The sequence below is a fragment of the Tasmannia lanceolata genome, unplaced genomic scaffold, assembly GCF_043159265.1.
Source record: "Tasmannia lanceolata isolate RefF3 unplaced genomic scaffold, GAP_Taslan_0.1 ptg000036l, whole genome shotgun sequence".
NCBI lineage: Eukaryota > Viridiplantae > Streptophyta > Magnoliopsida > Canellales > Winteraceae > Tasmannia > Tasmannia lanceolata.
In genome coordinates, this window is record NW_027518713.1 from 4,102,943 (window position 1) to 4,115,740 (window position 12,798).

Below are 12,798 nucleotides of genomic sequence, written 5' to 3' on the forward strand. Positions count from 1 at the left end.
TGGGATGATGATAAGATGGTTTTGTGTCTTAGATTTAGTTGATCATGGATGGAGATTGAAAAAATAGAAAGTTTCTTATTTTAGAAACTTTATTAACTATTATTCTTTTAGACGTTTTTTTTTATAGGTAAGCTGGGTTTAGGCAAGACCCCTACCAGATAACATTAAAAAGATAGAAACATTATAAGGGGGGCCAAGAGGCCAGAACATAAGGGCCGATAGGCCAGGCTTTAGCCCTTACAATCTAAGATACAATGATCCATTCATGTCTTCAATTACAGGTGAAAGGAGGCTTTGAGTAGCCAAAAAACCATGGAAGGAAAGCCTCTATGTGGGTAATTCCTTTTTGACAGTTGATCCGCAGGGCAGTTTCCTTCTCTCCAAGAATGGGAAATTCTCCAATTCAGATGATCCAGATAGCTTCTGATTTTTCCAAGGGTTAGTTTTTGCTTCCAAGGGGACACGTACAATTCCAAGGATGATATCCACCGCGAGTTTTGAATCCGATTCGATCCATAATTTTAGACAGTTCATGGACAGGGCAAGGACGATCCCTCTTTCAATAGCCTGCAATTCCAGCTCATAGATTTCCTTTTTGTCTACATTGATTGAGAAGAGATTTTTAATCATACCTTGATTATCTCTGATAAGGCCCCCTAGACCGCCTCCAAGTGAATCCAAAGATGCGTTCGAATTCAGCTTCAGTTCATCTTCATTTGGTGGAGACCAAGAGCAGTATCTGCTAGAAGGATCGTCAAGGATGTGTTTGTATTTAAGATTTGTAGCCGTTGAGATGTTTCTTGGAGAGATCTTGTCTTTGATTTTCAGCCCATTCATCTTGATGCTGATCTCCGTGAGGATTTGATTAAGAACTAACCTCTTGTGCTTCTCAGATGATTCAAAAATTCTTCTATTTCTTTCCATCCAGATGTTATGAATCAGAGAGCTGAAGCATAGCTTGAAGGCCACTATGGCCTGCCCTTTCCCTTTTGAGTGGTGCCTGAGCCAATCTTCTTCAGCCAGAAGGGATTGATTTTTAGCTCTATAATGACCATTCCGCCATAGGATTGATTTCCAAAGCCAGGCTGAATAGCTGCATTTGAAAAAGAGATGATCAATTGATTCTGCTGCCGATTTGCAGAGGGGGCAGATGGGATCAATAACAGCACCCATTTTTATAAGTTTGTCTTTTGTACTGAGCTTCTGCTTTAGAGCCTTCCACGTAGTAAGGGCATGGGTAGGATTATTGCCAGCAAACCAAACAGAGGATATCCAAGGGGGCTTACTAGATTTCATTCTGAGAGTTTCCCACCCAATCTTTGTTGTGAAAACTCCATCAGTGACCGGCTTTCAAATAGGAAAGTTTATCGCATCCGAGTTAAGCATGGGTTCCATTATCAGAGTTTTTGCTTCACGGAGAGAAGGATTGTCTAACAAGGGGTTCCAGGTTCCATCTTTGAAGATTTCAGAGAGGAGATTCAGGGAGCTGAGGGAGTAGTCAGTCCGGCTTCTCAGGATAAGGGAGGATAGGGGTGCCAGAAGGGTGCCAAGGTTGGTCCCATAGGTCAATCTGATACTCCAAACCAATTTCATAGCAGGTAAAAGGTTTTGCATATTCTCGAGCTCTGAGGATCATCCTAAGGCCCCAAGATGGCTTTGATGGCATCGGCAAAGTCCATATGTTCTTATCTTTGACATATTTGGAGTATATCCACTTTGTCCACAGATAATTCTTTTCCTGGAGCAGATGCCATAGTTGCTTAACTTGAAGAGACCTGCCTAGAAATGGTGTAAATGAGCTTTTAGCCAAGTTTGGAGATGAGGATGAGATAGTATTGAATCTTAGATTTAGTTGATAAGGGATGGAGATTGAAAAAATAGAAAGTTTTTTATTTTAAAAACTTTATAAAACATCTATCTTTTAAACATAGAAACCCTAGAGATGATGTTACCGAGCTTTTAGCCAACTTTTGAGATGAGAATGAGAGGGGATTGAATCTTAGATTTAGTTTATTAAGGAAGGAGATTTGAAAAAATAGAAAGTTTCTTATTTTAGAAACTTTGTAAGACATCCATCTTTTAGACATACGAAACCCTAAAGATGTTGTTAAGTAAATTTTAGTCAAGTTTTTAGATGAGGATGAGATGGTTTTGAATCTTAGATTTAGTTGATGAAGGATGGAGATTGAAAAAATAGAAAGTTTTTTCTTTTACAAACTTTCTAAGACATCCATATTTTAGACATAAGAAACCCAAGAGATGGTGTCATGGGGCTTTTCGCTAAGTTTTGAGATGAGGATAAGATGGTATTGAATCTTAGATTTAGTTGATAAAGGATGGAGATTGAAAAAATAGAAAGTTTCTTATTTTAGAAACTATATAAAACATCCATCTTTTAGACATATGAAATCCTATATATGGTGTCAAGGAACTTTTAGCCGAGTTTTGAGATAAGGATGAGATGATATTGAATCTTAGATTTAGTTGATGAAGAATAGAGATTTAAAAAATACATGGTTTCTTATTTTAGAAACTGTGTAAGACATCTATCTTTTAGCAAAGGAAACCTTAGGGATGGTTTCAAGGAGCTTTTAGCCAAGTTTTGAAATGAGGATGAGATGGTATTGAATCTTAGATTTAATTGATAAAAGATAGAGATTGAAAAAATAGAAAGTTTGTTATTGTAGAAAGTTTAAAAAATATCCATCTTTTAGACATATGAGACCCTAGAGACGGTGTCAATGAGCTTTTAGCCATGTTTTGGGATGAGGACAAGAGGGTATTGAATCTTAGATTTAGTTGATTAATGATGGAGATTGTAAAAATAGAAAGTTTCTTATTTTAGAAACTTTATCAAACATCCATCTTTTAGACATAAGAAGCCCTAGAGATGATATCAATGAGCACTTAGCCAAGTTTTTGAATAAGAATGAGAGGGTATTGAATCTTACATTTAGTAGATTAAGGATGGATATTGAAAAAATAGAAAGTTTCTTGTTTTAGAAACTTTATAAAATATCAATCTTTTAAACTTAGTAAACCGTAAAGATGGTGTCAATGAGCTTTTAGCCAGGTTTTGAGATTTGGATGAGATGGTATTGAATCTTAGATTTAGTGGATGATGGATAGAGATTGAAAAAATAGAAAGTTTCTTATGTTAGAAACTTTATAAAACAAATATCTTTTAGACATAAGAAAACCAAGATACACTGTCAAGGTGCTTTTAGCTAAGTTTTGGGATGAGGTTGAGATGGTATTGAATCGTAGATTTAGTTGGAGAAGGATAGAGATTGAGAAACAGAAAGTTTCATATTTTAGAAACTTTATAAAACATCCACCTTTTAGACATAGGAAACCCTATAGATGGTATCCATGAGCTTTTAGCCAAGTTTTGAGATTATGATTAGATGGTATTGATTATTAGATTTAGTTGACGAAGGATGGAGATTGTAAAATAGAAAGTTTCTTATTTTAGTAACTTTATAAAACATCGATCTTTTAGACATAGGAAAGCCCATAGATGGTGTCAAGGAGCTTTTTGCAAAGTTTTGAGGTGGGGATGAGATGATATTGAATCTTAGATTTAGTTGATGAAGGATGGAGATTGAAAAAATAGAAAGTTTCTTATTTTTGAAACTTTATAAGACATCAAACTTTTGGACATAGGAAACCCAAAAGATGGTGTCGATGAGCTTTTAGCCAAGTTTGAGATGTGGATGAGATGGTATTGAATCTTAGAATTAGTTTATAAAGGATGGAGCTCGAAAAAATAGAAAGTTTCTTATTTTAGAAACTTTATAAAACATCTGTCTTTTACAAATAGAAAGCCCTAAAGATATTACCAACGAGCATTTAGCCAAGTTTTGGGATGAGAATGAGGGTATTGAATCTTAGATTTAGTTGATTAAGGATGAAGATTGAAAAAGTAGAAGGTTTCTTATTTTAGAAACTTTACAAAATATCTATCTTTTAGACATAATAAACCTTAGAGATGGTGTTAAGGAGCTTTTAGCCAAGTTTTGAGATCATGATGATAAGGTTTTGAATCTTAGATTTAGTTTACGACGGATGGAGATTGAAATATTGGAAGTTTCATAATTTAGAAACTATAAAAAATATCAATCTTTTAGACATATGTAACCCTATAGAGAGTTTATTGTTTTAGAAACTATATAAAATATCAATCTTTTAGCCAAGTTTTTGGATGAGAATGAGATAGTATTGAATCGTAGATTTAGTTGGAGAAGGATAGAGATTGAAAAACAGAAAGTTTCTTATTTTATAAACTTTATAAAACATCCACCTTTTAGACATAGGAAACCCTATAGATGGTGTCCATGAGCTTTTAGCCAAGTTTTGAGATTATGATTAGATGGGATTGAATATTAGATTTAGTTGATCAAGGATGGAGATTGTAAAATAGAAAGTTTCTTATTTTAGTAACTTTATAAAACATCAATCTTTTAGACATAGGAAACCCCATAGAGTCAAGGAACTTTTTGCAAAGTTTTGAGGTGGGGATGAGATGATATTGAATCTTAGATTTAGTTGATGAATGATGGATATGGAAAAAATAGAAAGTTTCTTATTTTTGAAACTTTAAAAGACATCAATCTTTTAGACATAGGAAATCCAAAAGATGGTGTCGAGGAGCTTTTAGCCAAGTTTTGAGATGTGGATGAGATGGTATTGAATCTTAGAATTAGTTTATAAAGGATGAAGATGGAAAATATAAAAAGTTTCTTATTTTAGAAACTTTATAAAACATTAATCTTTTAGATGTAGGAGACCCTAGACACGGTGTCAATGAGCTTTTTGCCATATTTTGGGATGAGGATGAGCTGATATTGAATCTTAGATTAAGTTGATTAATGATGGAGACAGAAAAAATAGAAGGTTTCTTGTTTTAGAAACTTTATAAAATATCCATCTTTTAAACATAAGAAGCCCTAGAGATGATATCAACGAGCATTTAGCCAAGTCTTAGGATGAGAAATTAGAGGGTATTGAATCTTAGATTTAGTTGATTAAGGATGGAGATTGAAAAAATAGAAGGTTTCTTATTTTAGAAACTTTACAAAATATCAATCTTTTAGACTTAATAAACCCTAGAGATGGTGTCAAGGAGCTTTTAGCCAAGTTTTGCGATCAGAATGAGAGGGTATTGAATCTAAGATTTCGTTGATGAATGATGGAGGTTGAAAAAATAGAAAGTTTTTTATTTTAGAAAATTTGTAAAACATCAATCTTTTGGACTTAGTAAACCATAGAGATGGTTTAAAGAAGGTTTTAGCCAAGTTTTGAGACATAAGAAACCCTAGAGATGGGGTTAAAGAGCTTTTAGCCAAGTTTTGAGGTGAGTACGAGATGGTATTGAATCTTAAATTTAGTTGATAATGAATGAAGAGTGAAAAAATAGAAAGTTTCATATTTTAAAAACTTTAGAAAACATCCATCTTTTAGACATAGGTAACCCTAGAGATGGTGTCAAGGAGCTTTTAGCTAAGTTTTGAGATGAAGATGAGATTATATTGATTCTTACATTTAGTTGATTAAGGTTGGAGATTGAAAAAAAGAAAGTTTCTTGTTTTAGAAACTGTGTAAGACATCAATTTTTTAGACGTAGGAAACCCTACAGATGGTGTAAAAGAGCTTTTAGCAAACTTTTTCGATGAGATGATATTAAATCTTTATATTTAGTTGATAAAGGATGAAGATTGAAAAAATAGATAGTTTCTTATTTTAGAAACTTTATAAAACATCCATCTTTAGATACCCTAGACACGGTGTCAAAGAGCTTTTAACTATTTTTAGGGATTACGATAAGATGATACTGAATCTTAGATTTAGTTGATGAAGGTTTCAGATTGAAAAAAGAGAAACTTTCTATTAGAAACTTTATAAAATATCCATCTTTTTGACATTGGAAGCCCTAGAGTGGATGTGAACGAGCTTTTACCTAAGTTTTGGGATGGGAATGAGAGAGTATAAAATCTTAGATTTAGTTGATGAAAGATGGAGATTGAAAAATAGAAAGTTTCTTATTTTATAAACTTTATTAAACATCCATCTTTTAAACTTAGGAAGCCCTAGAGATGATATTATCGAGCATTTATCCAAGTTTTGGGATGAGAATGAGAGGGTATTGAATCTTAGATTTCGTTGATGAAGGATGAAGATTGAAACCCTAGAGATGGTGTCAAGGTGGTTTTAGCCAAGTTTTGGGATGAGGATGAGATGGTATTGAATCGTAGATTTTGTTGGAGAAGGATAGAGATTGAAAAATAGAAAGTTTCTTATTTTAGAAACCTTATAAAACATCCACCTTTTAGACATAGGAAACCCTATAGATTGTGTCAACGAGCTTTTAGCCAAGTTTTGAGATTAGGATTAGATGGTATTGAATCTCAGATTTAGTTGATCAATGATGGAGATTGTAAATTAGAAAGATTCATATTTTAGAAACTTTATAAAACATCAATCTTTTAGACATAGGAAAGCCCGTAGATGGTGTCAAGGAACTTTTAGCCAAGATTTGTGATGAGGATTAGATGGTATCGAATCTTTGATTTATTTGAACAATGATGGAGATTGAAATAATAGAAAGTTCCTAATTTTAGTAACTTTATAAAACATCTAACTTTTAGACATTCGAAATCCTAGAGATGATGTGAAGGAGCTTTTAGCTAAGTTTTGAGATGAGGATGAGATGATATTGAATCTTAAATTTAGTTGATGAAAGATGGAGATTGAAAAAATAGAAAGTTTCTTATTATTGGAACTTTGTAAGAAATAAATCTTTTAGACATAGGAAACCCAAAAGTTGGTGTCGATGAGGTTTTAGACAAGTTATGAGATGAGGATGAGATGGTATTGAATCTTAGATTTTGTTTATAGAGGATGAAAATTGAAAAAATAGAAAGTTTCTTATTTTAGAAACTTTACAAAACATCAATCTGTTAGAGGTAGGAGACCTTAGACACGGTGTCAAGGAGCTTTTAGCCATGTTTTGGGATGAGGATGAGATGATATTGAATCTTAGATTTAGTTGATGAATGATGGAGATTGAAAAATAGAAAGTTTCTTATTTTAGAAACTTTATAAAATATCTATCTTTTAGACATAGGAAGCCCTAGAGGTGATATCAACGAGCTTTTAACCAAGTTTTGGGATGAGAATGAGAGGGTATTGAATTTAGATTTAGTTGATGAAGGATGGAGATTGAAAAAATAGAAGGTTTCTTATTTTAGAAACTTTACAAAATATCAATCTTTTAAACTTAATAAACTCTAGAGATGCTGTCATAGAGCTTTTAGCCAAGTTTTGAGATAAGGATGATATGGAATTGAATCTTAGATTTTGTTTATGACGGATGGAGATTGAAAAATAGAGAGTTTCTTATTTTAGAAACTTTATAAAACATCAATCTTTTAGACATATGAAACCCAAGAGATGATGTCAACGAGTTTTTAACCAAGTTTTGGGATCAGAATGAGAGAGTATTGAATCTTAGATTTCGTTGATGAAGGATGGAGATTGAAAGAATAGAATGTTTCTTATTTTTGAAACTTTATAAAACATCAATATTTTAGACTTAGTAAACCCTAGAGATGGTGTAAAGAAGGTTTTTGCCAAGTTTTGAGATGAGGAAGTATTTGTTTTCATTCTTAGATTTAGCTGATGATGGATGGAGATTTAAAAAATAGAAAGTTTCTTATTTTAAAAACTTTATAAAGCATCCATGTTTTAGACATTGGAAACCCTAGAGATGGTGTCATCGAGTTTTTTGCCAAGTTTTTAGGTGAGGATGATATGGTATTGAATCTTAGATTTAGTTGATAGAGAATGGAGATTGAAAAAAATAGAAAGTTTCTTATTTTAGAAACTTAAAAAAATATCCATCTTTTAGACATTGGAGACCCTAGATATGGTGTTAAGTGGCTTTTAGCCTAGTTTTGGGATGATGATGTGATGGTATTGAATCTTAGGTTTGGTTGATGAAGGATGGAGATTGAAAAAATAGAAAGTTTCTTATTTGAAAACTTTATAAAACATCAATCTTTTAGACATAGGAAACCCTAGTGATGATGTTAACGGGCCTTTAGCCAAGTTTTGGGATGAGAATGAGAGGGTATTGAATCTTAGATTTAGTTGATGAAGGATGGAGATTGAAAAAATACAGAGTTTCTTACTTTGGAAACTTTATAAAACATCAATCTTTTAGAATTAGTAAACCCTAGAGATGGTGTGAATGAGCTTTTAGCCATGTTTTGAGATAATGATGAGATGGTATTGAATCATAGATTTAGTTGATGAAGGATGGAGATTGAAAAAACAGAAAGTTTTTTATTTTAGAAACTTTATAAAGCATCTATATTTTAAACATTCCTAGAGATGGTGTCCACACATCACATCTAACATCTATGACTAAAAAGAGTTGGTATCAGTATCATCTGTCATCAGAATGAGCACTAGAATCCACCATCTCTCAGGGAGGCGGAGAAGACTAGAGCCAATCCAATGCCAAATAACCCTGCTACCTGTCTCCACATATCACATCTAATCCTAATTCATCACATCTAAGAAAGCGGTAAACAAACCCATGCATAGCTATAGCTAAAGTGACAAACCTGTACAATGAGCAATTGCCAGTAGATGATAGCAAAAGTAAAGGTGGATCCTCATGGAGGCACTTACATGATCCAGTTCCAGTGTTAGCGGAGTGGTGGAAGAGAGTAAGCATTGCTCTCCATTGGAAGTATTCTTTTGATGTTTTAGCAACTACATGGAAAGGCCCCCTGACCCCGTTCACTCTGAATCCTCAGAGGAGGAAAATGGAATCTCTTTTGCTTCACTAAGGAAATGGTCTCCAGGTTTCCTACGAGGTGCTAAAGCTGAAGCGGAAACTGAAGATGAAGCACCCCCTAGCTGTTTGGAAACCAGTTCTAAAGCTGAGAATCTTAACTACATCCAGTTAAAATAGAATCCACCCTTCACCCATCTGGGTATCTTTTGAAGATTCTGGAAAGCATCGACAAGGGAGAATTTGATAATCTCAAACCTTCTGTGCAGGAAAAAATGAAATTTTTGAAAGAAATTGACAAAGAAATCAGCTTGTCTCATGCTCAATCTTCCTCCAAAGAAAGCAGTTTGAGCTCGAAAAAGAAGAAGAGAAATAGGAAGAATTCAAAGGTTTCTCTTCAACATCAGATTAATGTTGAAGAAAGCCTATTATCTTTCTCTCAGGAAGAAGTTTCTGAAGAGGATCTTGAAGTGGAGAACTCCTCTGGTTGTCCAGCAAAAACCACCACGGTTTTGGATGGGATTACCACCCCAGTTTCGGGTTCTAATACCACCTCAGGTTTTCCCTCCTTAGTGCTTGCTGTTGAAACCAAAAGGGGCAAGGCATTAAATGCTTCTGATATTGGTGCAGTTTCCTCTGTTGCTGTGTCTGTCCCAAAGTCTGACTTTACTCTTGGAGATAATATTTTCAATGGAGGCCACCCTCATCTTTCTACCCTACAGAAGAAGACTTCTCCTGCGACCCCACCTAAGTCCCAAAAGTCTGTGGAAAAATTTGTAGAGTCTTGTGCTGGGCCCACACCTTCCCATCCCTTGACAGCTAGTGCTGTCCCCATGCTTAAAGAGAATGTAGTCTCTAATGCTTTGGAACCTTCAAAGGTAATGGACAGTGCTGATGTGTTGTCCACTGTTAGCAGGAAGGGTGAGCTGTCCCAGGCAAATTCAGAGGCTTTGACTGACCTTTTCAATCTGAAAGACCGAAGCATTAAATGTAATCTCATAAATTGCAGCTATGAAGGTCTTCTCAATCCGGCTGAAAATTTGAATTTCAATTCCCGCCATGCTAACTCCAACCTAAATGATATCAGTTCCAAGGAGAATGGCATTGCTAATCCATGCGCCCCTGGCCTCCTCGCAGATTGTTCTTCAAACCCAAAGTCAGAAATTAGAGGCCTCCCAAGTGAGAAAGCTGGAAACTCCATATCTGCTGGTAATGGCTCCCCTCAAATTTCTTCGACCAATGGCCCTCATATCTTGGGGACTCCTCCTAGAATGCAAAATACTCCGTGGAGCTCCCTCTTTGCGCATCCCCTGCAAAGCCATTCCTCAAATCTGGACACTTTTAAAGATACTGATCCAGAGGAAACTGAGATTGATTTTGAAGATGAGATTATTCAGAAATCTGAAAATAGATGGGGGAACTCTCTCGTGGGATATTTTCTTGGGAAAAAGCCTTACTTCATCGCATTAAGTAATCACCTACATAGAACATGGAAGCTAAAAGGATCTTTTCAGATCATATGGATTCATGGGGGTTTCTTTCTTTTCCAATTTAATGTTGCGGAGGATTGTGAGACGATCCTAGAGACCAATACAACTTTCGGTGACCGCCCTCTTGTGCTTCGTCGATGGACGCCTGATATCTGCCTTGAAAAGCTTTCTTTGTCCACTATTCCTATATGGGTCCGGCTCCCTGAGTTGCATTTAAAATTTTGGACCCAACAAGGGATAAGCAAAATAGCCAGCAAGCTTGGTAAACCACTCTACATGGATGCTCATACCACTGATGGCACAAGGCTGGGTTATGCAAGGTTTTGTGTGGAAATTGAAGCTGGTAAGCATCTCCCTGAGTTCCTGGATCTCAAGACTTCTTCGGGCACATCCCACCAGAAACTTGTCTACGAATGGCGGCCTCCATCTTGCACTTCATGTAAAACTTTCGATCATCAGACCGCTGATTGTCCAAAAAGAGAGCCTCAAAAGGAAACAAAACTGGAATGGAGACCGGTTCAAAGCAAGCCTACTGAAAGGTTGGATACCGCTCCTCTTGCCAGTTGTGCTGTGGGTAATCTATCAATGGAGAACCCAGTTCCTGAAGTTCCTTCTATACCCAGTCGAAACAGATTCTCAGTGTTAGATGAATCGATTTATGACCCCGAGAAGCAATCCCCCATTGAGTCTACTCAAATTTCTTCACCCTCCCTAGGGAGCCCACCAACAGGTGATGGAAGCTGGAAGGAAGTCCAAAACAAGAAAGCTAAGAAAGGGAAACAATCGACCATCCTCCTTCGGCCTCCCCCTTCTTTTGTTCTGCCTTCGATTTCAAAGCCACCTCCAAATTAAGTAAGGGCGTGTGCCGGCTCTAATGTGGAGATCCTCTCCTTTGGGTTTCCTTCACCGATGGAAGTTAATTTGTTTCTAACCCCTGTTGGTTTTGTTTATGTTTACTCTCTTGTTGCCCTTTTGAGCCTATTTTGTTCGTGTGTTGCCCCCTTGTCTAGGTGGGTTTGTCTCTATGTTCTCATTGTAATTCCTTTTTTCTTCTAATATATCTGGTCGGGGTCTGCCTAACCCCAGCTTACCTATTAAAAAAAAAAAAGTAATAATCAGCAATAGTAAAGAGCTACAGCTAAGCATGTGAGAGCTACAGTTAAACATGTGAGTAATCAAATAAGGAAATAATCCTAGTCTGAAAGAAGACATACTGTAATGGACATATGCAAGAAACAATGATAACTACAAACACAAACCCTATAGCACTAACAATAAACCCAAAGACTCTAATTATTTTTTTGCCTGAATCTTGGATAGTCTGATGTTGATCTAAAGCAGCCTACGTATCCTTGCCTCTACAGGAATTAAGGCCACATAGTTCTCGCACCTATTCTAAACTACAATGCCTAACAAATCTAAGACTGCTATCCTAGACTCAATCAACTAGACTTGACTAATTGTTAAAAGCTTATTGCATATGATTAGTTAGGTTCCACTTGTTTGTGAGTTTTAAGAGTCCCTATATGTCCTACCTAATGCTAGTTAGCCCTAAACTAATGCAGGTGGGCCCTACATCCTATGTGCACTGGGCTGTGATCCTAAAGAAGATAATGAGCTTTGGAGCTTTTAGCCAAGTTTTGGGATGAGGATGAGATGGTAGTGAATCTTAGAATTAGTTTATTACGGATGGCGATTGAAAATTTTGAAGTTTCTTATTTTAGAAACTTTATAAAACTTCCATCTTTTAGACATCGAAAACCCTAGAGATGATCTCAACGAGCTTTTAGCCAGGTTTTGGGATCAGAATGAAAGGGTATTGAATCTTAGATTTAATTAATGAAGGATAGGGACTGAAAAATAGAAAGTTTCTAATTTTTGAAACTTTATAAGACATCCATCTTTTAGACATATGAAACCCTAGAGATGGTGTCAAAGAGCTTTTACCTAAGTTTTAAGATGAGCATTGGATGGTATTAAAGCTTAGATTTAGTTGACAAAGGATGGAGAATGAAAAAATAGAAAGTTTCTTATTTTAGACACTTTGTAAAACATCAATCTTTTACACTTAGTAAACCCTAGAGATGGTGTCAAGGAACTTTGTCAAGTTCTGGGATGAGGATGATATGGATAAAAGCTCCTTGACACGATCTGAAACTTTCTGTTTTTTCAAAATTCATCCTTCGTCAACTAAATCTAAGATTCAATACCCTCTCATTCTCATCCCAAAACGTAGCTAAAAGCTCGTTGACATCATCTCTAGGGTTTTAATACCATAAAAAATGGATGTTATATAAAGTTTAAAAAATAAGAAACTTTATATTTTGTCAATCTCCATCCATCATCAACTAAATCTAAGATTCAATAACATTTCATCGCCATCCCAAAACTTGGCTAAAAGCTCAATGACACCATCTTTAAGGTCTCCTATGTTTAAAAGGTTGATGTTTTACAAAGTTTCTATAATCATAAACATTTTATTTTTTCAATCTCAATCCTTCATGA

At 35.4% G+C, this 12,798-nt stretch overlaps 1 protein-coding gene across 1 annotated transcript; it reads right to left on the minus strand.

Moving 5' to 3' along the window:
* Positions 1-327: 327 nt before the first annotated feature.
* Positions 328-1,296, minus strand: LOC143859695 (uncharacterized). The gene has a single exon (XM_077370346.1). The coding sequence runs from the start codon at positions 1,294-1,296 to the stop codon at positions 328-330; it is 969 nt and encodes a 322-aa protein (XP_077226461.1).
* Between the last annotated feature and the right edge of the window lie 11,502 nt (positions 1,297-12,798).

What these genes read in the sequence shown, in the direction of transcription:
- LOC143859695 (XM_077370346.1), bottom strand. Translation starts at nt 1,296, where the DNA reads ATGAAATCTAGTAAGCCCCCTTGGATATCCTCTGTTTGGTTTGCTGGC.